A 27,636-nucleotide genomic window follows, 5' to 3' on the forward strand; every position below is an offset into this window, starting at 1 on the left:
CACGACATTACGTCGAGTTAGATGTAAGGTTAGAATTTACATGGATTTTTGATGATCCACTAGAAATTTTGGAATCAAATGTTGCGCAAGATGTTTGAAGTTAGGCTAAATCCAAACAAAGTATGAAATAATCAATTTATTCTCTTTTAAAATTGCTACTGTATTTTATGATAATTATGTATTTTCAATTTCTATTTCTATTGTCTCTACAATATTTGAAACTGGTGAATTTAAACCTGAATTTTCCACCATTTGTGAAATATACTTATTTACAGTTTTCATACATGGCAGTGGTAGAATTTTGGTTTCTCTAAGAAAATTGTAAAACGATGGCGATCTCATACTCATCTGCATGGAAAGATTTAACCATTCCTCACTATATCGATGTCCGCTGGTGTCTTTCTTTGAAGCAGCCGAAATAATCTCTGTTACTGCTAATCTCTCAGATGCGCTCATATTCAGAGCGTTGCACTTTGTTTCGATAGATTCCTTTCGAATAGACGCAATTTCTTCTTTGGCTGCAGTTAAAGCATTAGTTAACGATTCCACTTGCATTTTCGCTCGAGCTTTTTGCCGGCGTTCAGACAAAATATCCTTGCGTAACTTTATAAGTCTTAACTTTTCAATGGTGTCTTTTGAGTGTCGATTTTCCTCATCGATATTTGCATACTTTTGTTTCAAGTTGTGCACTAATCTACAGCAGAATATACAGTACTTAGTTGTGGCAAGCAGAGTGCAATTTTTATGCCGCCATGTTTCAAAACTATCTTTGTATGCTTTGTTATCGGATAAGTGTCCAATGTGGTCATTTTCCAAACCTATGCAAACGCGCTGATTTTCAAAATGAGTTAAGATGTGTACTAAAGATTTAACGTCACATAACACGCTCGGACATTTCTTGGATGCCAATGATACAGGTTTATTATGTATAAAGTACTGAATATTACGATTTGCATCGATAAGAACGCATTTATCAACATAGGGAACATCAGTGCACTTTACATGCGTAAAATATAATCGTTCCCCTGCTCCTGATGTTAAATCAATCACATTCCACATTGTCGGTAATGTTATTGTGGATTGAAGCGTTGGTGGACCATTAATTGTACTTATACCTGAAATAATTCTGATTATTTATTATTTTCTGAATTATTTATCTCAGAAGAGAAGAACAGATAACAATAACTTACAAGCACTGCTTATTACAGTTAATTTGGCGGAGTAATCAATTAAACTGGACTGGTCGGTAGTTGATTCACCTAAAATTTAAACATTTGAATAGTTTAATCTTTAATCTTTTAGATATAAATATTAAATAGTTTTATTTATACCTGCAGCATAATTGTGATCTGAGATTTCCTCTGATAGTTCATGCATGTCCATCTCCAATAAATTTGATGAATCAAATAAATACTTGGATGGCACAGCGGATATACTTAAACGTGGTCTTTTAGTATTTTCATGTAACTAAAACAAGAAATGTTCAGAATCCAATTTTTGAAATTACTACTGTGAAATACTTATATTCTATGATCTACGTACCTCAGATTCAATTTTTGGAGTGAGAATATCCTTATCTTCAAAGTGTTTTTCACAAACAAACTGCCTAGAGCCTAGACATTCAATCTCAGGAATAACATTAATCCATTTTTGCCGCAGAGATTTATCCAATGGTACATGAAACAATGATATACGTAGTTTATCATTGCTTTTTCTGCTACCGGTATCGCAGTTTTTAACAACACAGCACCTTGGCATTCTGCAAACTTCTCTTTAACTGACTTTACAAATAAATTATTTTGCAGTTTACACCCTAGGGACACAATAATACGCTTCAAAACAAGCTAAAACTCTTTTGTCCCGTTTGTTTACAAATTTATCAAGCAAGTGAGGTTATTGTCACTTGCCTCAGCTGGTTTGGGAAGCCGAGTGAATTCTGGTAATGTTTTTACAATTTTTTTAATTTTTATTAATATTTTACTTCAAAATAAACTATAATTTCTATTCTTTTCGAACCTTGCGTTGAAATTAGTTATATTTGCGCTGTTAAATAGTACAAAAACAAAGAATTTTATAACCATACAAAGTCATGTCTTTACAAATCAATAAATATCATTTTATTTGATTGCAGTTTATCAAAAATGATGCCTGGAAGAATGAATCTCGGGACCGGAATTCCGGACAACCCGCTAAGCCTCTCATGGCATGACTCTGCTTGGATCCCAGCATTAAACACCACCAATGTAATGGATTACTTCTCAGAAAGATCAAATCCATTCTTTGATAGAACATGCAATAATGAAATAGTTAAAATGCAGCGTTTAAATCCGGACCAGCTACAGAACATGACTGGATTAGAATATGTGCTTCTGCATGTGCAGGAACCAATTTTATATGTCATCAGAAAACAACACAGACACAGTTCTCAACAAGCTACACCAATTGCAGACTATTATATTATTGCTGGTGTAATTTACCAAGCCCCAGATCTTGCTAGTGTATTAAATTCACGCCTTGTGAGTATTTCAATCAAAATAATACTCCATTCTCATATTTATAACTTTTACATTTGTTTTAGTTGTCATTTGTCCACCATTTACAATCATCATTTGAAGAAGCATCTAGTTTCTCGCGTTATCACCCCAGCAAAGGATATTCATGGGATTTCAAGTCACAAAGACTTAATGTTGAGAAAGCAAAGAAAGAAGAAAAGCCCAGGGAAGAACCTAGTTCGCTCTTTCAAAGACAACGCGTTGATATGCTTCTTGTGGAATTAAGCAAAAAGTTCCCGCTGCCGACGCCATCACAAATCAAAGCGCAGGCGCAGCAACAAGGCACTGGTTCCACAGCAGGCACGACACCTGGAGGTGCAGCTCCTGGCACAGCACAAGTAAAAGTCGAACAACAAGAAAATGGAAATGTATCCGATGGAAAAGATATGAAAAACGCACAGGTTAAAGACGAGAAAATCAAACCGCCACCCGAAAAGAAGCAGAGAATTAATTAGATAGTATTTGTAAGATCAATTTAAGGCATTACATATTTATAACAACAAGTATTCAATAATGAATTACTGTTTGAGCATAAATCACGTGTTCACCCCCTCACGTTTTATAAACGAGCACGTGCGAGCTACAAGTGTGGCCACACGGGAGTATAATAATCGTTCACAGCCTTGTCAGCGGCTGAATTGATTGCAACGCAAACCAGTCGCGAGCGTTACAAGTCTATAAATAGAAGAAACGCGTATACAGTCGTTGACTGACATTTGGGACACGCGGATTGCACCCCCTGTTGACTTGCAATTGATATTAGATTAATATTGTGGTATTTATGGCTACATAACAATGTTTCAAAATTTCCGTTTTGGATTCAATGTGCAGAACAAGATCATGCAACTCTCAAACAAAGACATCGTTTCTCGACGGCGTTGGTCGTAAATATTCGGAATCAATGCGAGCTCAGTTGCACGCAAGTTGATTGCATTTGTTGTCTCTTTTGTAATGCACGTAATCTACACTTGCGATCAGGACAACAGCAGTTGTGCGCATGCGCAGCAAGTCACGGGCACGTTGTAGCGTGACGGGTCACACTTCAGCACTGCTACTCATTCTCACGTATTTTAGCTGCACTTCGATTGTGTGTAGAGTGTGAAACTGTAAGGGCGCATTGCATTGGTCCCGAGGCATACAAAATACGCGTACATAGCAACGTACTGCGTGCGGATATCACTATCCGCACTCGTTGCTTTTCGTCGTCGAGCGCGTACCACGGAGTGAATAATTTCGCGTCGCGCTTATCGCGATCTAGTCGAAGTGTACGTCGCCCGCTGGAAAAACATTTGAATACCCTTGGTTGATCCGTCCACGCCTGGGCTACACCAAGCCAACGACGACGAGTAAACCGTACAATCCCTGCAGCAAGACGGGCGTGCACGACATCCTGGACGCGATGAGCGATGATGATCGGGACATCGATGTTGACAGTGATGTAAGTACATTGCTTCACAATGCTTATTCGCTTTTTTTCTTCTTCCGTAACGATTAGAAATTAGAGATCGCCTTTTTGCTTTGCGCGCTTTTGGTATTATTTTCAACTTGTTGAATTTCTAATATTTCTACGAATGAACAGGATGGGGAAGATTCTGATTCAAGGCAGTTACGGCAAGGTGGAGGCAACCAATACTATTCACAGGTGTGTATCGAGTGCTGCTCATTTGGTTGCCTGCACTTCCATGCAACGCTGTTCTAATTGCCGTCATTTCTGGTCTTTGCAGGCGGATAAGCGGGCCCATCACAACGCGCTGGAGAGGAAGCGAAGGGATCACATCAAGGACAGTTTTAGTAGCCTAAGAGATTCCGTGCCCGCTCTCAATGGTGAAAAAGTAAGTGTACGTCACATTTTTGAATACATCTTACAAACTTACATTTTAAATAATTTGTTGACTTTTTTCCATGTGGAGCCCATGGCGATTGTTATATTTATTCTATTCAAACAATTATGATTTCTAATAGTTTGTTTTGTATTAATTTAGTGTAGAATTAATTAGTAATCAGGTTGTTTGCTTTATTTCTCAATATATTCGATGATAGAGCAAATTTATTGTCAATATATTGAGAAAAAGTCGCTTTAGAAATCTGTGTTTGTGGTTGTTAACCAATAATACAATATCCCGCGGTAACAGTAGATTTTTAAGGTAATAGTAACCGCGGGATTATTGTATTTAGCTGTAGAGCAAGTCAGGTATACCGCATTTGATTGACATTTGTAATTTATGTGGATGTTATTTTTAGGCGAGTCGCGCACAAATTCTGAAAAGGCCGCTGAATACATTCAGCACATGCGAACGCGTAACTCCGGCCACCAGCAGGACATCGAAGACCTACGAAGGCAGAATATTCTACTAGAGTCGCAGATACGCAAGTTAGAAAAGGCCAAATCGACGGGAACATTCATCGATGGCGACCTTAAGAACGAGTACGCAGAATCGGAGTCGGACACGTCCGACATGGAGGATTCAGCCAATCAAAAACAGGCGAAGAAGATGAAGATTGCTTATCACTAGCCGACCGGCGGCTGTAACAACGCGTAGACGCAACCGAGTACTCTTGCAGGCGTTCGGGAGTATTGCGGGTTGCGTCCTACGTCAGCCGCCGCTACCTGCGTCACTAATCTACAAGCAAACGAGTATCATGGCTGCAGGATACTGCAAGTACAACTTACTCAACTTGATTACTGTGTCGTGCAATGAGCAGTATTTCACCACGTAGCTAGGTAAACAAATGAAACAAAAAAAGTTAAACGAGCAAAGTGCAAATACTTCATCGGCTACTCTTCGTATTGCGCGGGCGACGAGTCACAATGATGTTGAATAAAAATTTTGTTTTAGTCAAAATTGATTTTTAAAGAATATGATCGGAATAGAAATATATTTATATTTATCTGTTTTGTTTTGGTTTGACGATGACAACGGCTACTGAAATTCAACGCGCAAAAGAGACTTTAAGTTATTTAGTGAAATCATGTAAATGTTACGTTTCATTTTCTGTATCTCTCTCGTATCTCGTCAAAACACTTATTTTTGTTATGTATAGCGTGTAAGCATAAGTTTGATGTAATAAATTATACAAGTTTTAATGTCTTGTTGCCGTAGATTTGCTGGATTACCAGTAGACGAGTGAACTGATCGATTTTGCACGAATCTTGACTGTTGCACAACCATTTAGCAGGTCTTTGATGTTGAGATTAACATTATCTTCGGACCTGGAGTTAATATTTTGTGATTACCGGTTTAATTTTAATTTTGCTTTTTATGTATTTCTTACTTGTTGTAGATTATTAATACTATTCCGTTGTCCGGACGTTTATATGCCAAAACTCTGATTCTTTTGTTATGTAAGGCAGTTTCAACAGAAATACGGAGGGATCCGCGCGATAAGAACTTGGAAAAATGGCCCATGATGTAGTAGGTTGGCTGTTTATAGAATTCATCAGCATCAGAATTGATTATTATCGTCGAATCTGCGTGAAAATGCGTGTAGACTGGTCCACCGTACATATCAAGAGCGATATTCCAGTCTATCCATCCAGCTGCACCGTATTCTAAGTCCTGAAAATGTATATTTTTTAAATTATCTTCTCTGTTGTTATGCAATTTACATCGAAGATGTCATCAGCGTAACGTTCAGCTCGAGACCATGATCCTAGTTCGACAGATGGAAATTGTAAGAAACCTATGAATGAAAGGTAAAATTGTTATTTTGGAAAGTTTACATGCCATTGTAAAATTACCATTTGTTGCCTCGGTGCCTATGATAAACAAATCCTTTTTCGGTGTTTTTGCGAAGTTTAAGAAAGCTTTTGGTGTTATTTTGTTTAAGTACCAGTGCACACCAACGCCATCTACGTAGGAAAGGGCTTGGTCGTCACGAAAAAACTAAAAAGTTGTTAAATGATCAAAAAGGGACAAAATATGACTAAAATACGCTTATTATTTGGTAGTTGTCATTTTGGAACATTAAAAGCTCTTCAAAATTAAGTTCTAACCTCAAGCTTTGACAAGATACTGAAAAATTGGTGAATTTCTATGTATTACCTTAGTTAAACGAGGTAAAAATATCTTCTGATCATCATGAATGATAATTTTTGTAGCGTTGAATTGTTTTGAACTTCTTATCGTGGGTCCCAGGTTTTTACGCACCCATCTTGCCTAAAACCGACTTAATAGTAAATGTTATTACTAAATAACTAGTTACATACAACATCTGCCATGAACCATCCTAGAATAGGTAACGGAAAGGGCCAAAAGCCATTCCACGGTTCATTTCCAGTAGTAATGCCCCAAACATTTACGCCAGCCTCTGAATACTTCTCTAAAAACTTGATATAATAATCAGCATAGGTTTGGTAGTACTTGTGTTTTAAAACGCCCATAAATGCGTAGTTATCATTTGATTTCATCCAAAATGGGCACGTCCATGGAGATGCAATGATATTTAATTGTGGATTTAGTTCTAAAGCTTTGCGAAGAACAGGAATCTAAAAATAATTATTTAAGTAATATTTTATTTGATTTAAATTGTTTTACTAGCTTTTAACTTGTAATCTTCTTCTTTTAATGCAAAATGTTCCAGTTTATTATCGTCTACAATCTCTGCATAACTATAAGGTCCTCTTGAAAAATCAGTCGCACCCATTGGTATTCGTCCCATACTATATTCAATCCCAGTAGGAGAATAGTAACTTTCAATTAACCGAGTTTTAGCATCTTCGCTTAGTTTTTGTATGTTTAATCCTGCAGAATCGGTTATACTACCTCCAAAACCCAATATTTCATCTTTCAAGTTTAAAAATCTAACGTCTATTGTTATATTTGTTTGGGAACAAACGGTGGTTGAGGAAAAATGGCCATGTTGTCGTAAAAACCGCAATCCGGAAGATGTTGACGTATATAAATGAAATTTTCCTTTAGATATTGGTGTTATTTGCGGTATTTCATCGCAATATGTAGCATTGCATCTGCAAACGATGCTGTCGGAGTCAAAACGCATCGCGATACATTTTCCCATGACTAAGCAATAAACACAGCGATAAATAATTAACTGTTGAACAATAAATAACAAAGCATGAAATCTTCGTGACTTACCTGATGGTAATATATCCAAAATAATGAAACATATTAAAATATATACACAAAATTTCATTTTAAACATATTTTTGTTCATTTGAAACTTAATTCTTGTTCTATTGGTGCACCAACTTGAATATTGGCTTAAACATTATTAAATTGTGCACTACGTTTTATTTTACAACTTCTGTGTTATTTTTGAGTGAGTTTAAGGTCACTTTAGCACATATTTCAAAATTGTACGTTCAACGGTGCACTTTTGAAATCACATCACATATTGCTATTAATAACGCAATATTAACTTAATTCATTAGTTAAATAATTAAAACATTTGCCAAAATCCATTAACTATCGAAATAACCATCAAGGTGATGCTCAAGGCAAGAACTAACATTCAATATGTATTCGCAGGTACTTGTAATGTTTGATAAGTACACACTAAGTTAAGACGGACGTAAATGTTTCGTTGTGTATGAATATGTATATATTGCTAGATTAAACGTACACTTTGCAAGCACTTTTAACTGATGATGGTCGTTAGCATACACTGTAACGTGCAAAATATGCACATGGCGAAAAAATGCCAAAACTTTCTAAACACTCGTCTTCGCGTCCATTTTTCTCACGTGCGGATGAATGTACTCGTGCGCTATGCGCTTAGATGTAACGTGTGTGGATGAGGTGGCGATTCATTAATCCATCGGGATATTCATCTTCCTGCTTTCGGCGGTCACGACGTGTGGGTTTAAATACCCCTGCGGAAAGAATACCGAAATGCCACAAACAATTGGAAACCAGTTGCTGGTGATTTGACTGCGATTAGAATTTCATCGCATGAAATACTTGATTGTTGTTGAATAGAAACTTGCTGCACATTGATGGCATTTCGTAGTTTATAGAAAACGTTTAAGTTGTGTTATGCGTTGAATTATATTGCGTGATAAGAAATTATAGACATAGCGACCTAATTTTGTATTTAATATGCAATATTGATAACGAAAGAGAAATATATTTGATTTTTACTAGAAAAAGGAAGTTAACAAACTTGTAAAATAGATAATTAGGGTTTTTGGCGTCCGAAACCATGATAGGACATATAAAATCATTAAAAATATTTATTTTGGTATAATTTATATTAAAAAATCTTAAAGAAATATTTTTTATTGAAAGTTTTGCAAAATATTCTGCATACTGCGATTAATATTACCTGTTTGTTGTTTGTTTAAACTTCACACATATCACATAATATCACATATCACAATTTCATTAACTATGCAAACACATTCATCAAATTATAACCAATTTGCTTATATCTCCGCTTTCTGTGGCATTAGTCCTCTACAATTCACTATCAAAAATGAGCACATCAAAAACTTGCTTCTTTCTGAAGCAATGGCTCCGTTGGTTGTTAATATTTCCACACTACAATACAAAAACCGAATTATTTGAGTACCGTCAATATAAATTCGTGTTTCTCTTATTACTTTGGGTCTACTTGCAGTAATCAAACAAGCAGCAAAGCATATTTATCTTATCCCATGTTCTATGTATGAAATTTTTGGAGAAGTTTTAATATTTTTGGTAATGCTTAATCACATTTTAACAAACACTCCGCAGAAAACCCAACAACTAAACAAGTTATTTCAATACATGGAGAAACTGGACTATGATCAAAAGAGCAAAGATTCCCACATGAAATGTTTCTGTTTATTTTGGTTTACCTTTTCTGTTTTTGGAATTATTTGGACTGCTCTGGTTTTGATTCGAAATGAATCTCCATCAATCGTCTTTCAACGAGGTGTGGAAGTTTATATAGTGTACTACATGGAGGCAATGGTAAATCTTATCACGTTTTGGCGGTTTTGGACATTTGTTTAAGCAAGTATATGAAAAATTCTACGATGGATCACACAGCTTTAATGATGCATATTATGAATATCTATATAGTTGTAAGATAATATTTTGAATCACAAAATATCATTATTGTTTAACATTCGAATAAAAATTATTTTTTTAGGCTCAGGTTTTTATCACTGCAAATATTTGCGAGACGTTTAGCAATGAAGGGCGTAAAACAGTGTGTATTGCAAATAATTTAATGTTGGATTGCGACTCTAAGTATTTTATAACAAAGAAGAAGTTGGAGTTCTTGTGGGAACAAGCGAGTGACCGATGCCCCAAGTTTTCAGCATGGGGATTTTTTGATGTGAATCATGCGTTGATTTTTACATTTTTAAATTTGACCATTTCGTATGTTATCGTTATTATTCAGACACATCAAGCTTAGGAAGACGTTGAGTTAGGATAAGATATTCGTTTGATTTGTAGAATATGTGACATTCAAGTGACAATTAATTTTTATTTCTATACTTTGGTTAGAATATAATAGATTCCTTGTAATATCTAACGTATAAATAATTAATACAGGAAATACATTTTGCTTGCATATGACCTAAATACTAAAGTAATGTAAACAAAATAGATAAATCTTTATCATTCCAACAATAAAAAAAACATTCAACGTCATATAAAAGCTTATGTTTATCAATACAAACAAAAATAGAAAAAAACTGTCTATCGTAAACCACACTCAAAATCACAGCAATTCAACCCCAGCCCTTAATGATTCAATTATATTTTGATTATGATAATCATCACATGAATTGTACGACAAATTCAATACAAATTACGCCTACACGTTTTTTACGTTTACCTTGTAATACAACTACGTAGTTTAATCACCAATCCAATAAAGGGTTATCATTTATCGTTTTCTAATTTATCTAATAGGATAGACAAATCAGAAAAAAAACTAATTAAGTGTCAATCAAATTCGGCTGTATTTTTGTTATTTTCCCATAATTTCAAAAACATTGTTAAACTACTCTATCTAATAGATTTGATCGGTAATATTACTGTCACTCAATGAACTAAATTTAAATTCCAGGCCAGCATATAAAAGCAGGAAGTACGCCTGGAAATGTTCTTAGTAGTTAATCATGTGTTCACTGCGTTTGTTAATTCCAATATTGTTATTTTTCACTTTTGTGTTTTCATTGGAATCAGATCTAATTAAACAATATTATCAGTTTGAAAATGTGAGGTATTTGAATATGTTTCATTGTTTTAATAAAAGGGGTAACAAATATTAATATTATTTATATTATTTATTTATTATTTGTTATATTTTTAGATGAAGTTGATTTTGTAAAAAATTTCACCACGGATTTCACGATTCGATCTTTCAACATAAACAAAATAACAATGTTAAGTCCCGATGTGATGTTTATAAAACAAAATGTTAGATTAGGGTTCTGGTTGGATGCAATAAATTGCCCATACACAAATATATTGGAACAGGTTCAATTTTTAATTTATATTTTACGTAATATTAAAAAAAATAATAATTTTGATTCTGTTTGCAGTTCAGCAGATTGCAAATGTTTAAAGGCACGCATTACATTTTCATTTTTATGAAAGACTTTAATCTGATCCAATCAGCGTTTGAAAATGTAATCTTGACTGTCAATAGTAACTTAATAATTATTGTGGAAAATTATACTGTTTACGACGTTTATAATCCATCGACATTACATGGTGGACAGTTAATTACCACGTCTTTTAGACATTGGCATTTGGAAACGCGCAAATTTGAGAAATATACGAAATTTCAGCATTTGTATTGGATACGCCGAAATATGACCGGAATTGTCTTTCAAACAATGGTTGTGGTAAGAAAAATGCTATACATATAAACCATTTAAAACCTTCTATGTAAAGATAAAAGCACAAAAATATAAAATCGTTTCGGTGATATTAATTTTCAAAAACTAATTAATGAATTTCACTATTTATATTTTTAAATATTCATAAATTTGCAAATAATAGGATACATTATTGTAAATATTATGTTATTTTTCAGTTACCTAAACCTCATGAAGGCGATCTTGTCGAATATCTACAATTTAACGATGACGATCGTGAAGTAAACAGTTTCAATCGTTTCCACGCTGTGTTAATGTATCATACGCGAGATTATTACGATTATCAGTTAAATATGTCCGTAACAACCTCCTGGGGTTATAAACAACCCAATGGATTATTTGATGGAATGGTTCGTGCTATTGAATTACGCCAAATTGATTTTGGAACATCGCCATTATTCGTCAAAGACGAAAGATGGCCTGTTGTTGATTATGGTCGTCGAACATGGAAATTAAAGTAATACTAAAAATAAAACAATGTAAATACTTATTTAAATATTTTTAGATCCGCATTTCTATTTCGTACTCCGAAACGTCCAGCATCTTTTGAAGTGTTTTTACGTCCATTGGACGAACGTGTGTGGACTTTAACAGTAGTCGCCTGCATTGTCATCATTCTACTACTAAAACTAAGTTTAAAAATTGAATACTCTAAATTTGATCACGTCGAGGATACATTTGAACCATCATGGAGTCATATTGCTCTTTTTACATTGGGAGCATTATGTCAACAGGGATGTGCATTCAGTCCGAATGGAATCAGCAGTCGTATTTCATTCATCTTTATTTTTATCTTCACAGTATTACTATATCAGTATTATTCTGCTAGTATAGTCTCGATCTTAATCATGACTCCAGCGAGATTTATTAAAACTCTTCGAGATTTGGCTTATAGTACTTTGATACTTGGATGTGAAGATGTTTTATACAATCGTGATTATATCAATGTAAAATATTTTAGTGAAACTATACATAAAATTAAATAATTATTAAATAATAATTTATTACAGAAATTGGTAAATGATACAGTCGTTAATCGATTGTCAAAGAAAAGTCCCTATGGCACCGACGCAAGTTTTTATGTTGAACCGGAAGTTGGCCTTCCAAAAGTGGCAGCTGGTGGATACGCTTATCATGTTGAGCTGGCCACAGCATATCCGATTATATCAAAAACATTTGATGAGGATGCAATTTGTAGTTTGGATGAAATTCAATTGTTTCAACTGCAGCAAATGCATCAGCCACTACAGAAAGGTTCAGAGTTTCGTGAGATGTTAGATTATGTGTATGTATTTTCCATATTCTTTTATTTTAAACTAGCTGTTGCCCGCGACTTCGTTCCGGTAGTGTTTAATAAAATGTAATTGTTTTACCTCTTTGTTCTAGACATACCGTAGTAAGAGTCAATTCTCATCAATAAGATTAGCAATTTTAATTTAAAGAAAATGCAATTATATAAAGTTTTCGTCAATACGTATCTCAGCGCGCCATCCTTCGAATTCAACTATTTAACTATAACTATGATTGAATCTCAATGTCAAATTTTTATTCTATAGAAAAGAGTTGTTTTCGAGGATTTTCCTTGCAATTATTCGAAATTTTCACCTTTAAACCCTTGACCTCCAATGAATAGTTCAAGACCAAGAGGAGAACTGTTCAGCTGTTCTCGATTTTAGCGAGGCTAACGAACAGCAATTCATTTTTTATATATGTAGATTAAGTACTAATAATAACATGTGTTTTAATTTTAGTTTGTATAGAATTGATGAGAGGATTGATGTATCGACAGTTAAAGCATTGGCACGCTAAGAAACCGAATGTATCAGATCTCGACCGGCAACTCAACACACAGTGAGCATTGAAGAGTTCTATCCGGCGTTGAGCATGTTGTTGTTGTTCATACCGAAGGTATGAGCTTATCAGGAGCATATTATGCACGCATCAAACAGCTAGCAGGAACAAAATGATGATTCAGGATTTGAGGATTGATATGCTTAATACTGGGTTAATTACGCGCATGACATTAATAATTAATCTGTGGTATCACTAAATTAGTGGTTGTTTCTGCAAACTATTACATGTAATAAACATATAGATGAATGTTACACGTTAACGGCAGCGATTTTTGTTTATTGTACTTTTCTTTATTTTTCTTATGCACTACCGGTTTGTTGTTAATTGTTGCCATGGTGTTGCAATAGAAGAAGACGCAGACGCAAAAGCGAATAAATGCATAAGTTATAAACAAATTAATAGCAAATTTTAAGCTATAATTTGAATCGTTATTAGTCGTTCACTATCTTAATATTTTTAAATTTATGGTTTTGTCTTTATTATGTGACAAGGCGTAGAACCAATGGCATCCTGAATTGCTAAAAATTCAGGATCTACCCTTGGTAAACGCCGAGAGTATACAAACCTACATATAATTTATTGTAATTTTAATAGTAATTTTTATATATAATTTTCCAGGTCATCACTAACTTTTTCATTAATTCGTTTCTGTCCAAAACAGGGCCAAATCAACGGTACCAATATTTAAAAAATGTTTTGTATGCTGTGACGTTCATTTCGATATTATTCAGTGATATAGATAATATGTATTACCAATTTTATCACTAAACAATGCAAACCATTTTATACATTACGCACGTTCGTAGTAAAAATAACAACATACATATTTTCAATTCATTTATTGTCACTTTTGATGTAATATATCAATGTTGTTATTTTCTACGAATTTTTTTCCTTTCCTTACTTTGAATTTCTTGGAATACACCGTGAACAGCTTGTACAAGTCGCTTCAACTTGATCCATTCCTAAACTTGCGCAGTGTTCCTTACTCCAGTACGCAAAACAATTAATGCACACTTGATCTAATTAACACACAAAATATACATTAATATATTTCATACCGTCAAATTCGTACAGATAATAATTTACCGGTTGATGCAGTGGCTGTGTCACAACAATTAGATTGAAAACCCAGCATCACAATGAATGCGACGAGAATAACAAACGTACTACACTTCATAATTAATGAGTTCAATTATTATGTTATATAATTAATCGTAAATAAAACTGCTGGATGGTTTGGGCTTTAGTGAGTAATGTCAGACTATACAAGGACGTCGCGTTTATATAAACAAGTTCATATTACAAATCCCCACTTTAACAACGTTAATAATACAATAAAAAAAAGTTTTGTGAGTCATGAATTATTTATAATAATAAACCGCAGATTACGTTTTGTTGTTGTTGAATTTGTACATGTAGTACATATTTGGTTTAATTTAATTCTTTCTCGGAATACAGTTGGAGCACTCGTAACATGAACCTGGAAATTGATCCATGTTTTGTTCATCACACAACTCCTTTGACCAATATATTGCGCAGTTAATGCATGGTTCAGCACTTGGAGGCTCTAAAATGGTGTTAAATAGATAATTATTTAAATTTAGATTACTGTAGGATGATAATACAATTACCTGGGCTTAAAATTGGTAATATCGACTCGGCTACTACATATTCTTTAAAATTATAAGTCAAAATTGTGAAAAATACAAGCAATATAAAATTCATGTTTGAATTGTTTTGATGAATTGATCTTGGTTAATGATTGCGGTGGATTTTATTGGTAAATCCCGTATTGCGTCATTTTAGCAGACATCAGTTATTCTCAGCTCCCACCATTGGCAATACAAATTTTCAACATTGCTTATAGTTTTATACATTTCTTCACAAAAAACTAACTAATTTTGATGTTTTAATCAATAAAAAACATTCTATCAAGTTTTCTTTTAATTAAATATTAGTCATGTCTAAGAAATGAGTGGTTTAGGTAAACCGCAACAATTCGACAATAAAATCTTCGGAAATTATGTAATTTTTCCGTAATCATAATCAAATTGACATTTATATCTTAGACAAATAAAACCGAACGAAAATATGGTTAGAATCTTAATAATAATAAATTATTATATCACAAAATTATGTTTGATAAATAAAAGGGAATTATTTATATACTGTATACATAAAATACCTTTGAAGTTAAACTTCACAACTTCACCACATAATTTCTCACTTATGATAAGTATCAATTACAATATTATCACTATATAAAAGAAAAGAATTACTTTATTCTTACTTATTACTTATTAGGTATTTTTAGACGAAATCATGTGCTCCATTCTACTTTTCCTCTCTTTAATGATATTTTATACAATTGTGTCTTCATTGGAGTCTGAAATAATTAAACAATATTATCAGTACGAACATGTAAAATATTTAAATATTTTTCATTGTTTTAATCGAAGAGGTAACAAATTAATACAATTACATCTATCAAATAATAAATTATTTATTATTTCAGACAAAATTGACTTTCTCAGGAACTACACGACTGATTTTACAATCAGATCGTTTAATATGAACGAATCTTTAAACATAACAAAAGACGATATTTATTTAAAGCGAAATATTAAATTAGGCATATGGATGGATGCAATAAATTGTCCATACACAGACGCAATAAACCAGGTTATCATACTGTTATTCATAAAATATTTGTAATAATTGTTTTATTTTGTAGTTAAGTAATGTACAATCGTTCAAAGGAATCCATTACTTCTTAATCTTCATGAAAGACGTCAGCCTCATAGAACCAGTATTCAAAAATGTGATTTTAACAGTTAACAGCAACTTAAAAATACTCATGGAAGACTACACAGTTTACGATGTTTACAATCCATCAACGTTACATGGCGCACAATTGACTTATTCACCTTTCAAACACTGGAAACCCGAAAGGCGTATTTTTGTAAAAGATACGAAACATGAGCATATGTACTGGGTACGCCGGAATATGTCTGGGATATTATTTAAAGCAATGGTCGTGGTATGACAAATATTACTTCGAAAACGCACAAATTACAACATATATAATAATTTTCAGTTACCACAACCATATCCTGGAGCACTTGAAACATACCTCAATGACGATAGGCATCGTGAAGTAAATATATTGAATCGATTTCATACTGTTTTGATGTATCACGCACAGGACTATTACTATTATGACCTGAATATAACAAGGACAAAATCTTGGGGTTACTTATACAACGGTACCTTTGATGGTTTGGTACGCGCATTGGAAATTCGTCAAGTTGATTTCGGTGCATCGCCATTGTTTGTTAAGAATGAAAGATGGCCAGCAGTTGATTACGGACGTCGCACATGGACTTTAAAGTTAGATTTATGTTGAATTATTAAACTTATGTTTAATTTCACGCTTTGTTTCCAGATCAGCGTTTTTATTTCGGGCACCAAAACGTCCCGCAACTTTTGAGGTGTTTCTACGCCCTTTACACAAGAGAGTTTGGTATCTTACTGCTATAGCAAGCGTAATCATTGTTATTTTCCTAAAAATTAGCTTAAAAGCAGAAATTGCTAAGTTTAAACATGAAGAGGGAACTTTTGAACCATCATGGAGTCATATTGCTCTCTTTACTCTCGGTGCCATATGTCAACAAGGATGTGCCACCAGTCCGAATGGAATTAGCAGTCGGATTTCTTTCATTTTTATTTTTATCTTCACAGTGTTACTGTATCAGTATTATTCTGCTAGTATAGTCTCGATATTAATCATGGCTCCAGCGAGATTCATTAAAACTCTGCAAGATTTAGCAGCAAGTTCAATGGTTCTTGCAAGTGAAGATGTTTTGTACCATCGAGATTACTTTAATGTGAAGTATATCACTAAAATATAAACAAATCATATAACAATGTGTTTATTTTTGCAGAAACTAGAAAATGATTCAATTGTTGGTCGTCTACACAAGAAGAATCCTTCTGGTGGCTATGCACAATTCTACGTTGAACCGGAAATTGCGCTACCAAAAGTAGCAGCTGGTGGATTCGCATATCATGTTGAGCTTGCCACAGCCTATCCAATTATGTCTAAGATTTTTGACGAGGATACTCTTTGTAATCTGGATCAAATTGAATTGTATCATTTACAACAAATGCATCAACCATTACAGAAAGGTTCAGAATTTCGTGAAATGCTTGATTATATGTACGTATTATAAATTTTTATCACTATATGTTAGTTGTTGATTGTATTAATTTGCAGTTTACACAAAATGGATGAGTATGGCGTTCTGCATCGACAATTGAAGCATTGGCACACAAAAAGGCCACAGTGTATTCGTTCACGTCCCGCTACCATGTCAGTAACCATTGACGAATTCTACCCTGCACTGAGTTTGCTTTTCGGGGGAATAGTATTCAGTCTAATAGTTTTAATCTTAGAGAATGTAGTACATCTGCGCCAGATTAAAGTGGAGGAAGAAAAAATGAGAAAAATGCTTCGGACTAACAAAAAATATGGAATGATTAAACGCGTCACGCCACTGATCAAAAATGGCGACTCTTAAAAATGATCAACAACAGTTTGCAAGAAAAAAGAAAAAACCATATTTTGCATGATCACTTTTTCAATCAATCACTTTTTTTTGCTGGTGTTTCTAATCTTTGTATTAAGTTTCTAGCATTTAATCTCTTTAATCCTTTATTCGGTATTCGCAATTCCCTAATCACGCACCGGTGCTCGAGTTACATGTGAAATATTTATTGAAATAAATAGTCGGTACTAAATACACGATAGTAGTTAAGATACAAATAGAAGTAAGCAACTATAGACAGACACATGCCTTGATTATTTCGAGACAAGAAATCAATCACTTATGTTATTATAATTAAAGAGAATGACAAAAAAAGTTGTTTGAATTTTTATGTTCTTATCTTTCCTCTAGTATCACAGTTTCTTGAGGGCAGAGTTTCAATTCTTCCAAAGTCTTGTTCACATCTAACGAAGTTAACTGCAACGCATTAAAACATTTTAATAAACCAAAACATTTTATAAAAATTTAAGCAACTTACGTCTCTTCTAGGCCAGCTAGAAATGATTTTATATTCAGCTGGCGGATATCCTTGCACCACACAATAATCTAAAAGTGTCTGTAGCGGCGTGTCAGCTGTGAACCGCCGTTCTAGTTGCCCCGCAGGTGATCTAAACCTGATTTTCGTAATATTTGGAGTACCAACTGGAGGCTCAACCGGCAATCGTGCACCGACTTCGCGACGCTCCGCTTCCTTGCGTTCCTTTATCATTTGGATTTCGTTTTCTATGCGTGTACGTTCCATGATCTCGGCTTCTTCTTGAGCTCTTTTAGCTTTCTCTTTAGCACTAAAATTATTTTTAAAAGTATTAAACTGTTACTCAATTTCACTTCTAATCATTAACTTACCGATCTGCTTCTAAACTTTCGTTGTATGCCATATCCTGTTCCCACTTAACAAATTCTCGCTCAGCTCGTTCTTCCTCTTCGCGGATCTCCACTCGTTGGTGCTGAGTAAATACCTCTACCGCTTCAATCAAACTTGATAAAAGTTCATTAACACCAACGTTTCCTATTTTAAACACAGTCATAAGTACGAAAATTAAATAAATGATGATGAAATATCATACCGTAGACAATATTATAAATTTCTGTAGAAGAACGAATTTTCATAATGATAAAAATGGCCGGTAACCGGTCAGCGGGAATAGTTTTCACGTTAGCGGCCGCGCCTGGACCAAGCGAATTGCCAAGCGATGTGTGCAACATTGTTCGATTTGTTTCATATGTGACATCCCAACCCCAGAGCACAAAATTGGCTTCTAGAAGCTGCATGACACTTTCAAAGCCCAGCAGTTGAGTGCAGAAGACATTGGACAGCACACTTGCATCGTGATGGACGTAAATTGCGAGTAACTTGCGCTGAAACAGTAAAATATTGTTTAAAATACGTAAAAGTATAAAATTTCATAAAGAAAGAAACTTACGTCTCTTGCTGGCTTATTACAAGCTTCCCGCAATGCATCATCCAACGTGCCCTGATAAAACGTTGGATGTACTGGTCCATAACGGTTCGTGAATTGTTCGGAAAAATGTATACTGCCAACGATTTCATCTTCGACGACTTTAGGAACTTTTAAAACAAAAAATAAATTTAATAATGCGTAATTAACAAACAAACAAATAACTTACTTAATGGCTCAGGCCGTTTACTAGCGACATTATCCATGAAACAATCATCTTCCACATTGAACGATTCCGACGCATCTTCAAATTCTTCCTCATCACTATCTGGAACCACAACCACATCGTTCTTTGGCCGAGTTTCACTTCTATTGCCCATGCTAGATGTAGCCTGACGCAAAATTAAATCGTGTTCAGGGTAACTGCAAAACGTCAGAGTTAATAACATTAAGAACTGTTTGACAGCTTGTCAATTTCATACTTTATTCCGGATAATGCAAGCACAGTCTGGTCGTCAATATTAGGCGGCCAGCCACTCCACATTTGATTACGGACTTGTATATTTGTTAAAGAATGCAAGTCCACTTTCACATCTAGAATAGTTTTTGTTCCTGGATAGTTCAAAGTATAGTTTTTGTCGGCGTTCTCATCGCGGATTTTTAATATATAATTTCCGCGTAATCGGTCGGTGATTTCACTATAAAAAATATAGTTATTAATTGTAATCAATCAAGTTATAAAATATAAGCACATACTCATCTTGTGCAAGACCAGTTACATTTGTAACAGTCAACTGTAAAGAATTAAATGCCGGCAAAGACAATTCTACCAAAGGGGTATTAGCATATTGTGGCAATCTAGCCCAGCCAGACAACAATTGCCTGCATGGAGCAACCTTTATCTCTTTGTTCAGTTTCTTCTTAATATCAGCTGTAATTATAATTAATATGTATAAGAAAATTTCAATAAAAATGAAGCAAAATATAAATCTTACCAACTGTGCCTGTATCTGGTACCTCTATAGGTATTATACGATCACAGTAAGATATATTAAACTTGATAATTTTTGAGCCATTGGTATTGGAGTGCACTGATGATGTTGATGGCTGTGAATTCATATGAGCATACTGTGTGTCCAATATTGGCATGCTTCTAACCATTGCTGGTGTGGTAGCATGTGCTGAGACACTCTCAGCTGCTGATTCAATTGGACTTGATGGAATCTCAATAACTTCAGGGGCCATATCCACATTGTTGCCTTGAATTGATTGGAATGATTGAGTGTCTTGAGGCATCACTTTGTTAACAGCTCGCTGTACAAAAATAAAATCAAATTAGAAATTAATTTTCAATATGATTTCGCTGGATTACCACAAGATCCCAGTTGGTCTCATCCAGAACGTAAATTGCCTCGGCCACATCTTCAATGCCAGTGCAGGCCTGAAATTTGACGAGAAAAAAAACTCATTCTTTGTACACCAAATTGCCTGTGTCATTTTAATTTAACCTATCAAACATTTTACTAAAATTGCTTTTGGCAATATCATGCTGTGAAATTGTGGATCTTACCTGAAAATCAGCCAGTATTTCTTCACGATTTTCGGACATGATTAGATTATGAACGTTGCTTTAAGTACTTCTCACGCAAAATGCTGCTTTTTGCGAGTACAGCGCGAGCAAATGCAAATGTAGAAAAACAGAATATGTATGTGTAGGAATACGAGTGCATGTAAAGTGATGTAGATGTTGTATAAAATAGATGGCTGGACTGATATGTCTGATATGCGAACGACTGTAATATACACCAACAGGGGGCAGTAAAATCGATTTTATTAGTAAACTTGAGGTAAACTTACAAAAGGCAATCTTTCTTTAAGAAAAGTTTTTCATTCTATTTCATTGCGGTAAAAAATATTAAAACATTAATGTATTTTGATTCAATATTTTTATTGTGTGTATTTTCTATCATCATCAGTGATGCGTAATAAGACAACTTGTTTAACCTAATTTAGGTGCCACTCAAACTATGCCAAAGAAAAAAATTGGGTAAACAATTTTCCTTTTGAAAATACACGGTGTGTTTTTCTGGGTACTCCCAATCAATGTTTTGTGAGTCACAGAAACTACGTCTCAAACTGCTGGGGCATTAATTCTAAACATTCAATATCCCCCTGTTATCTATTCCTAAGTCGCAGTATTGCGGTAATTTCTCAGATTAATCTTTATTCAAACGTGTTCCTGCATATAATGTGTATTTACACATAAAAATTTAAGTGAGTATGTATCTGAAAAGTAAATACTGTTGCAAACTGAGATTTCAAACTGGTTGTCTCCATGCACAATGGCAACATAGCACCTCCTATCTAATAAGAATGGTACGTTTAGATTAACCTTGCGGGTTGAAAAATATTTTTGTTTGCAGTTTGAAGAAGCTTTTCGTTAATTACAAGAAATAACAACAATGATTAACAATTGTGGTATAACATAGTGTGGAAAAAGTGATTTATAATAATTCACAGCATGATTTGTGTTCGTTCATTAAACTCTATAGTTATCTTTTTGGAAATTCATGTATGCACTTAAAGTGTAAAACAAATCAGTCATCATGAATGACCAGAGAATAACAGTGAGAGTTGTACATGATTCAAAAGTGGTATATTTTGCGTATACGCCTGGTCATACCACTGCTGAAGATGCATGTATTTACTTGTGCAAACACTTGGGAATTGGAACTGTGGCAAGACATTTATTTGCTCTTCGTGATAACAAATTGTTGTATTTAATGCCTGGAGAAACCCTGCAAAAGAATGCTGTTTACGACTTTCGCATTCGTTATAAAGTTCCTATGATTATGAGGCTAAAAACAATTGATTGCAAGGCATTTGATTATTACTTTCATCAAGTGAGATTGGATGTTATTGGGAACAAAGTGTTGGATATTCCCTTTGAGACAATTAGGACTCAACTGCTTGGGCTTGGAGTCACAGACATGTACAGAGTAATGTTGGAAAAGCAAATTCCACAAGAAACTGTCCTGAATGACTACAAGAAATATATTCCCAAAGCAGTATTAAACAGGCATTCAATTTTTGTGAAAAAGCCCATTAAGGATGCACTCACTAAATTGAGCAAACAGGCAGACAAAACCTTTGAACCACTGTAATTGACAAATATAATTTTATAAAAATTAAGTTTTTTACATAAATTATGTTGTAGGTATGTTGTTGGTGCTTATTTGCAAGAATTTGAAAACATTGCTCCTAATTATCCAGAAGAAGAATATAAAGCTTTCATTGATCACAATGGAGCAATTTATAATATTTATTTGCGAGTATCGCCATTTGATGTAACAAATAAAGGTATTAAATATAGACTGGAGTCAAATAAAGATGTAAGTATTTTAGTTCAGCACATTTTTGCATTGTTTGTATTGCTGCATTTTTTATTCCAGGAATGGAATGTAATTTGTGGCACTGACGAAGTATGTTTCATTTCAATCCGAGGTGATTCGTCAATTGAGATTAGTAGACTGAATGGTATCCCATTTTATGTGAAATTTAATTCAATCATGAAAATGCGCAGTTTTGTTAGTTTGGTGGATGGATATTACCGGCTTTCTTGCAAATGGAATTTTAACATTTGTAAAGAAATTGTTACACCATCATTACAAAAACTACATAAAATGAAATGCCATGGACCTGTTGGGTAAACTGATACAATTTAGATTATATATTTAAAATGCTAGTTATTTTAATATTTTAGTGGTGAATTTTCTTATGCGAAGTTAGAAGAAAAACGCTCGAATAATCACGGGTCTTTTATATTAAGAGAATGTGAAACGAAGTATAATACGTGTTTCATGGATGTTTGTACTGGCGAAAAGTGAGTGAACGATTTGTGTTAATGAAATTTGTTTTAAAGTAAAATGTTGATTTGTAACTTGACGCATTGTAGCTCGAAACCAAAGACTTTTAAATTGGAATATCTTTCTAATGATGAATTTATATTTAATGATGATCTTGTTAAATATAAAACAATTAGTCAATTAATGGCGGCGTATAACAATGCCAATGGGACCATTTATCTCAAAGAATGTTTACCACCATCAGAATATGGTGAGGTTTTGTATATTTAACCAAATACCACACAGAATGGTGCTTAAACTTGGATTTTTAGATAATTCACCATTGTTACTATGCAAAATAACGTCAGATGAGAAACGAGCTCAAGACGATAATTCTGTTTGCATAAATCCAAAAAATCTTGAAGTTTTTTCAGGTAAATAACTAAATACAATTACTGCGGTTTTCAATAAAAATAATATTGAATTTCTATTTTAGCGCATAAAATGGAAAGCACAAGAAATATTACGATTGTATATAAGGGTCGTTGGAAACAATCGACGAAAACAAAAAGTTTTATTGCTATTAAGATGTTGAATCCAGAATTCAGAGATCAATATTTAGCACAATTTCTAGACTTAGCTGGGCAATGGTCTCTTTTACGCTCAAACGTCATTGTTAAGTTTCATGGTATAACACTGCGAAATTTATTTTCACTTGTAATAGAATATGTTAGTCTGGGGCAACTGGATGAATATCTTAGAAATAATAAGAAAAACATTAAAAGTGTGGATCTAATGCAAGCCAGTGCTGATTTAGCATCTGCACTTTGGTATTTGGTAAGTCACAGGATTATAAATTAATAAATAAAATAATTGGATTGGTTTGCAGGCCGAAAACGATATTATACATGGAAAAATCAGGTGTAGGAAAATTTTGGTTGCTTGTCACGACGAAAAGAATTTTAATGTTAAACTATCAGATCCTGGAGTTTATACTGAGTACGCACCCAATGAGTATGTATTGAAAACGATTGTAAATTGCATAGAAATTGACTATTTTGCTACTTTTAGAATTCATTGGATTCCAGTTGAGTTTTATCAGAATCTTCACGTTAGTTATGCACGACAGTCTCACACAACGGATGTGTGGGCCTTTGCAACTACTGTGCATGAAATATACATGCAAGGTGAACCGATTGAGAATACAGCTGATGCGGAAATTATGAAAGTAAGGCATCATCGATTAATTTTAGTATTGTTTACAATTAAGTTCAATTTGTAGCAATTTTATATAAGCGGTAAACGATTACCAATACCCAAATTATGTCCACCGGAAATTTATTCCATCCTCTTGGAATGTTGGAATACTGACCCGGCAAGTAGAAAACGACCGCAAGAAATAATGCGTGATTTTAATCAAATGTTATATGAAGTATACAATTCGCGACAAGAGCACGTCTACGCTCAGGTGAAGTCTTTCGACACGCGGAGTCTTGAAAGTTCTCTTTCAATGGCTACGGAAACTACGTCCATTGCTGGAACTGAAGATAATCATTCAATAGAAGACTACAATATGTCCAAGTGGAGTCTGGATGACGATAACACATCCCTTATATTACCGCCGGCCTTAAACGAGCTTGATAACAATTTATTCAGTCCGAATCTCGCGCATCATTCTATGTTTAACACTCGTAAAGCGTACTTGTCTGGTTTGTCATATGTGTACGATTTGGACCAGGACTATCGGGTTATTTTACAAGGGCGTATTGGGCAGGGATTCTACGGAGAAGTATACAAAGGCATGTTGGAGCCTGTTTTGGATAACAATAAACCATATTCCGAAGAAAATCGACAGGTTGCAGTGAAGAAACTAAAGTCATCAGCGACAGGATCCGGTCAGAAAGAATTTGAAGAAGAAATTAAAATAATGAAGAGTTTAAATCACAAAAATATTGTGCGTATTTTAAGCGCGCTTAGTAGTGAGGAAGGAATTATGATGGTTATGGAATTCGTACCGCACGGATCACTCGAGACATATCTAAAGATTAATAAAGATACTTTGCACGATCAGCAATTGCTTCGATATGCATCGGGCATTGCCGAGGGTATGGCCTACTTGGGCCAGATGAAAATTGTTCATCGGGATTTAGCGGCGCGAAATATTCTGGTTGTTGATGAGAACCATGTAAAAATTAGTGATTTTGGTCTTGCTCGTGTCATTACATCAGAAGACTATTATATTCTTAAAACTGACCGGGAGTTACCGATAAAATGGTAAGGTAAATAACATATCAATAAAAATAAATATTATATTGTACATTTTATAGGTATGCCTTGGAAAGTTTACTGCACGGAAGATTCTCTTCAAAATCGGACGTCTGGTCTTATGGGGTGACTTTAGCGGAGATGTATCTACGAGGCGAGGATCTTAAACTTCCTTTTGTAAGCCAAACAGATGTACCTGACCACGAACAGCTTGTTAAAGCACTAGAAAGTGGGCTAAGGTAAATTTGTATTATTTTACATTACAATATTACTTGACATTATTGGTTTTTAGGATTCCCTGCCCACCAAAATGTCCACAGTCAATTTATGTTGATGTGATATATCCTTGTTGGAATGCAGATTCGCATCAAAGGCCAACGTTCCAGGCATTACACCAGCGCATTTCTGAATTGTTACAACAATATTAGCGTGTAAATATTTCGTAACTTAAATTAAGGATTCAAGTTATATTTTTGTGCCATATTCATGTATATATTTGTCTCACACATTAAAAACTTACAACGAAGCAGAAGTGTGTGAAACATTTATTCTGGGACAGTTTTATACTACAGAACTTATTGAGAATGAATGTCGAGTTGTCCGTTTAATTTTCCTGGCAATTCAAGGTGTGCGAGGTTGTTTTTTGTTGTGATGCGATTAAAAGTGCATTGCTCGTTGCTTCAGTTGCGTCGTGCTTGTCGTGGTCTGTGGGTCGTCCGCACGTGCTCGCGTTTCGGCGCCAGGTTGCTCTATAATTTGATTCGGACATTCGTATAACTGCAAAGTTTGCAGTGCAAACCTTCTTTGCCTTTCTTGAAGTGTTGCAGAGGACTACTTTTTGCTTGTTATAGGTGTTCTGCACCCGAGCACGACATCGTAAGAGAACCATTCTTGCATCAGATTGTAAGAATTTAATTTTTTTATCGTTTTCATAATTAATTTTTGCGATTAGCTCATGAAATAGTGACGAAAATTGCATTTTTGTGTTGCAAAGGACTACATTTCGTTTGTTTTAGGTGTTCTGCACCCGAAGTCGACAGCGTAGCAGAACCTTTCTTGCATCAAATTGTAGGTATTTAATCTCTTTATCGTTTTCATAACTAATTTTTGTGATTAGCTCATGAATTAGTGACGAAAATTGCATTTTTGTGTTGCAAAGGACTACATTTCGTTTGTTTTAGGTGTTCTGCACCCGATCCCGATATCGTAGGAGAACCATTCTTGCATCAGATTGTAAGTATTTAATTTCTTTGTCGTTTTCATAACTAATTTTTGTGATTAGCTCATAAATTAGTGTCGAAAATTGCATTTTTGTGTTGCAAAGGACTACATTTCGTTTGTTTTAGGTGTTCTGCACCCGAAGTCGACATCGTAGCAGAACCATTCTTGCATCAGATTGTAAGTATTTAATTTCTTTATCGTTTTCATAACTAATTTTTGTGATTAGCTCATGAATTAGTGACGAAAATTGCATTTTGTGTTACTAAGGACTACATTTTGCTTGTTTTATGTGTTTTGCACCCGATCCCGATATCGTAGGAGAACCATTCTTGCATCAGATTGTAAGTATTTAATTTCTTTATCGTTTTCATAACTAATTTTTGTGATTAGCTCATGAATTAGTGACGAAAATTGCATTTTTGTGTTGCAAAGGACTACATTTCGTTTGTTTTAGGTGTTCTGCACCCGATCCCGATATCGTAGGAGAACCATTCTTGCATCAGATTGTAAGTAATTAATTTCTTTATCGTTTTCATAACTAATTTTTGTGATTAGCTCATGAATTAGTGACGGAAATTGCATTTTTGTGTTGCAAAGGACTATATTTCGCTTGTTTTAGGTGTTCTGCACCCGATCCCGATATCGTGGGAGAACCATTCTTGCATCAGATTGTAAGTAATAAATTTCTTTATCGTTTTCATAACTAATTTTTGTGATTAGCTCATGAATTAGTAACAAAAATTCGATTTCTGTGTTGCAAAGGACTACATTTCGCTTGTTTTAGGTGTTCTGCACCCAAAGTCGACATCGCAGCAGAACCATTCTTGTATCTTGCATCAGATTGTAAGTAATTAATTTCTTTATCATTTTTATGCATAACTTTTATGAAAAACTTATGAATTAGCGAGAAAAATTGACTTTTTGTATTTCCAAGCACTGATTTTTGCTGGTTACCGAAACGGTTTGTTTACATTTAGTCATTCTGAATAGTTTTTGGATTATATATAACATGGATTGTGTTTTCTTGATTTTCGTTCAAGTGAGTGAAAT

The 27,636-nt window shown here is 34.3% G+C and overlaps 7 protein-coding genes and 2 long non-coding RNA genes across 9 annotated transcripts; 5 read left to right on the forward strand and 4 right to left on the reverse strand.

Moving 5' to 3' along the window:
• Positions 1–123: 123 nt before the first annotated feature.
• On the reverse strand, positions 124–1,844 carry LOC135799396 (uncharacterized). Its single transcript, XM_065312494.1, has 4 exons — positions 1,543–1,844; positions 1,332–1,467; positions 1,191–1,259; positions 124–1,115 (listed from the first exon to the last, which is right to left on the reverse strand). Exons 1-4 carry the CDS (start codon positions 1,756–1,758, stop codon positions 175–177), a joined length of 1,362 nt encoding a protein of 453 aa, XP_065168566.1. The 5' UTR covers positions 1,759–1,844; the 3' UTR covers positions 124–174.
• Positions 1,837–3,088, forward strand: LOC135799402 (mediator of RNA polymerase II transcription subunit 6-like). Its single transcript, XM_065312499.1, has 3 exons — positions 1,837–1,939; positions 2,132–2,516; positions 2,579–3,088. The coding sequence occupies exons 2-3, from the start codon at positions 2,142–2,144 to the stop codon at positions 3,005–3,007; spliced, it is 804 nt and encodes a 267-aa protein (XP_065168571.1). The 5' UTR covers positions 1,837–1,939; positions 2,132–2,141; the 3' UTR covers positions 3,008–3,088.
• A 727-nt stretch (positions 3,089–3,815) lies between these two features.
• Positions 3,816–5,637, forward strand: LOC135799403 (protein max-like). The gene is made up of 4 exons (XM_065312501.1): positions 3,816–3,990; positions 4,132–4,194; positions 4,277–4,390; positions 4,799–5,637. Exons 1-4 carry the CDS (start codon positions 3,952–3,954, stop codon positions 5,063–5,065), a joined length of 483 nt encoding a protein of 160 aa, XP_065168573.1. The 5' UTR covers positions 3,816–3,951; the 3' UTR covers positions 5,066–5,637.
• On the reverse strand, positions 5,413–7,211 carry LOC135799845 (putative glucosylceramidase 3). The gene is made up of 7 exons (XM_065313063.1): positions 7,092–7,211; positions 6,760–7,038; positions 6,596–6,709; positions 6,292–6,436; positions 6,160–6,233; positions 5,826–6,109; positions 5,413–5,763 (listed from the first exon to the last, which is right to left on the reverse strand). Exons 1-7 carry the CDS (start codon positions 7,209–7,211, stop codon positions 5,664–5,666), a joined length of 1,116 nt encoding a protein of 371 aa, XP_065169135.1. The 3' UTR covers positions 5,413–5,663.
• Positions 7,212–11,554: 4,343 nt separating this feature from the next.
• Positions 11,555–17,828, forward strand: LOC135799851 (ionotropic receptor 75a-like). Its single transcript, XM_065313072.1, has 9 exons — positions 11,555–11,848; positions 11,897–12,338; positions 12,402–12,680; positions 15,983–16,288; positions 16,346–16,405; positions 16,454–16,638; positions 16,694–17,135; positions 17,193–17,467; positions 17,525–17,828. Exons 1-9 carry the CDS (start codon positions 11,646–11,648, stop codon positions 17,826–17,828), a joined length of 2,496 nt encoding a protein of 831 aa, XP_065169144.1. The 5' UTR covers positions 11,555–11,645.
• LOC135799404 (uncharacterized) lies at positions 14,070–15,007 on the reverse strand. The gene is made up of 3 exons (XR_010550002.1): positions 14,880–15,007; positions 14,335–14,815; positions 14,070–14,267 (listed from the first exon to the last, which is right to left on the reverse strand). It is a non-coding gene; the product is annotated as an uncharacterized lncRNA (long non-coding RNA).
• A 178-nt stretch (positions 17,829–18,006) lies between the features above and the next one.
• LOC135799394 (FAS-associated factor 1-like) lies at positions 18,007–20,997 on the reverse strand. The gene is made up of 11 exons (XM_065312492.1): positions 20,826–20,997; positions 20,628–20,696; positions 20,251–20,569; positions 20,012–20,186; positions 19,738–19,953; positions 19,485–19,678; positions 19,280–19,425; positions 18,923–19,214; positions 18,702–18,864; positions 18,334–18,640; positions 18,007–18,272 (listed from the first exon to the last, which is right to left on the reverse strand). Exons 1-11 carry the CDS (start codon positions 20,862–20,864, stop codon positions 18,192–18,194), a joined length of 2,001 nt encoding a protein of 666 aa, XP_065168564.1. The 5' UTR covers positions 20,865–20,997; the 3' UTR covers positions 18,007–18,191.
• A 595-nt stretch (positions 20,998–21,592) lies between these two features.
• On the forward strand, positions 21,593–25,897 carry LOC135798986 (tyrosine-protein kinase hopscotch-like). The gene is made up of 12 exons (XM_065311994.1): positions 21,593–22,415; positions 22,473–22,647; positions 22,708–22,961; positions 23,019–23,138; positions 23,211–23,371; positions 23,433–23,534; positions 23,597–23,937; positions 23,990–24,114; positions 24,172–24,328; positions 24,383–25,374; positions 25,428–25,604; positions 25,658–25,897. Exons 1-12 carry the CDS (start codon positions 21,862–21,864, stop codon positions 25,791–25,793), a joined length of 3,294 nt encoding a protein of 1,097 aa, XP_065168066.1. The 5' UTR covers positions 21,593–21,861; the 3' UTR covers positions 25,794–25,897.
• Positions 25,898–26,877: 980 nt separating this feature from the next.
• LOC135799002 (uncharacterized) lies at positions 26,878–27,259 on the forward strand. Its single transcript, XR_010549863.1, has 3 exons — positions 26,878–26,927; positions 27,041–27,092; positions 27,206–27,259. It is a non-coding gene; the product is annotated as an uncharacterized lncRNA (long non-coding RNA).
• Positions 27,260–27,636: the final 377 nt, after the last annotated feature.

The sequence above is a fragment of the Atheta coriaria genome, unplaced genomic scaffold, assembly GCF_025399875.1.
Source record: "Atheta coriaria isolate IRGN ID8LTWV9N9 unplaced genomic scaffold, Caltech_Dcor_3.1 hic_scaffold_9_pilon, whole genome shotgun sequence".
In the NCBI taxonomy this organism is placed as follows: Eukaryota; Metazoa; Arthropoda; class Insecta; order Coleoptera; family Staphylinidae; genus Dalotia; species Dalotia coriaria.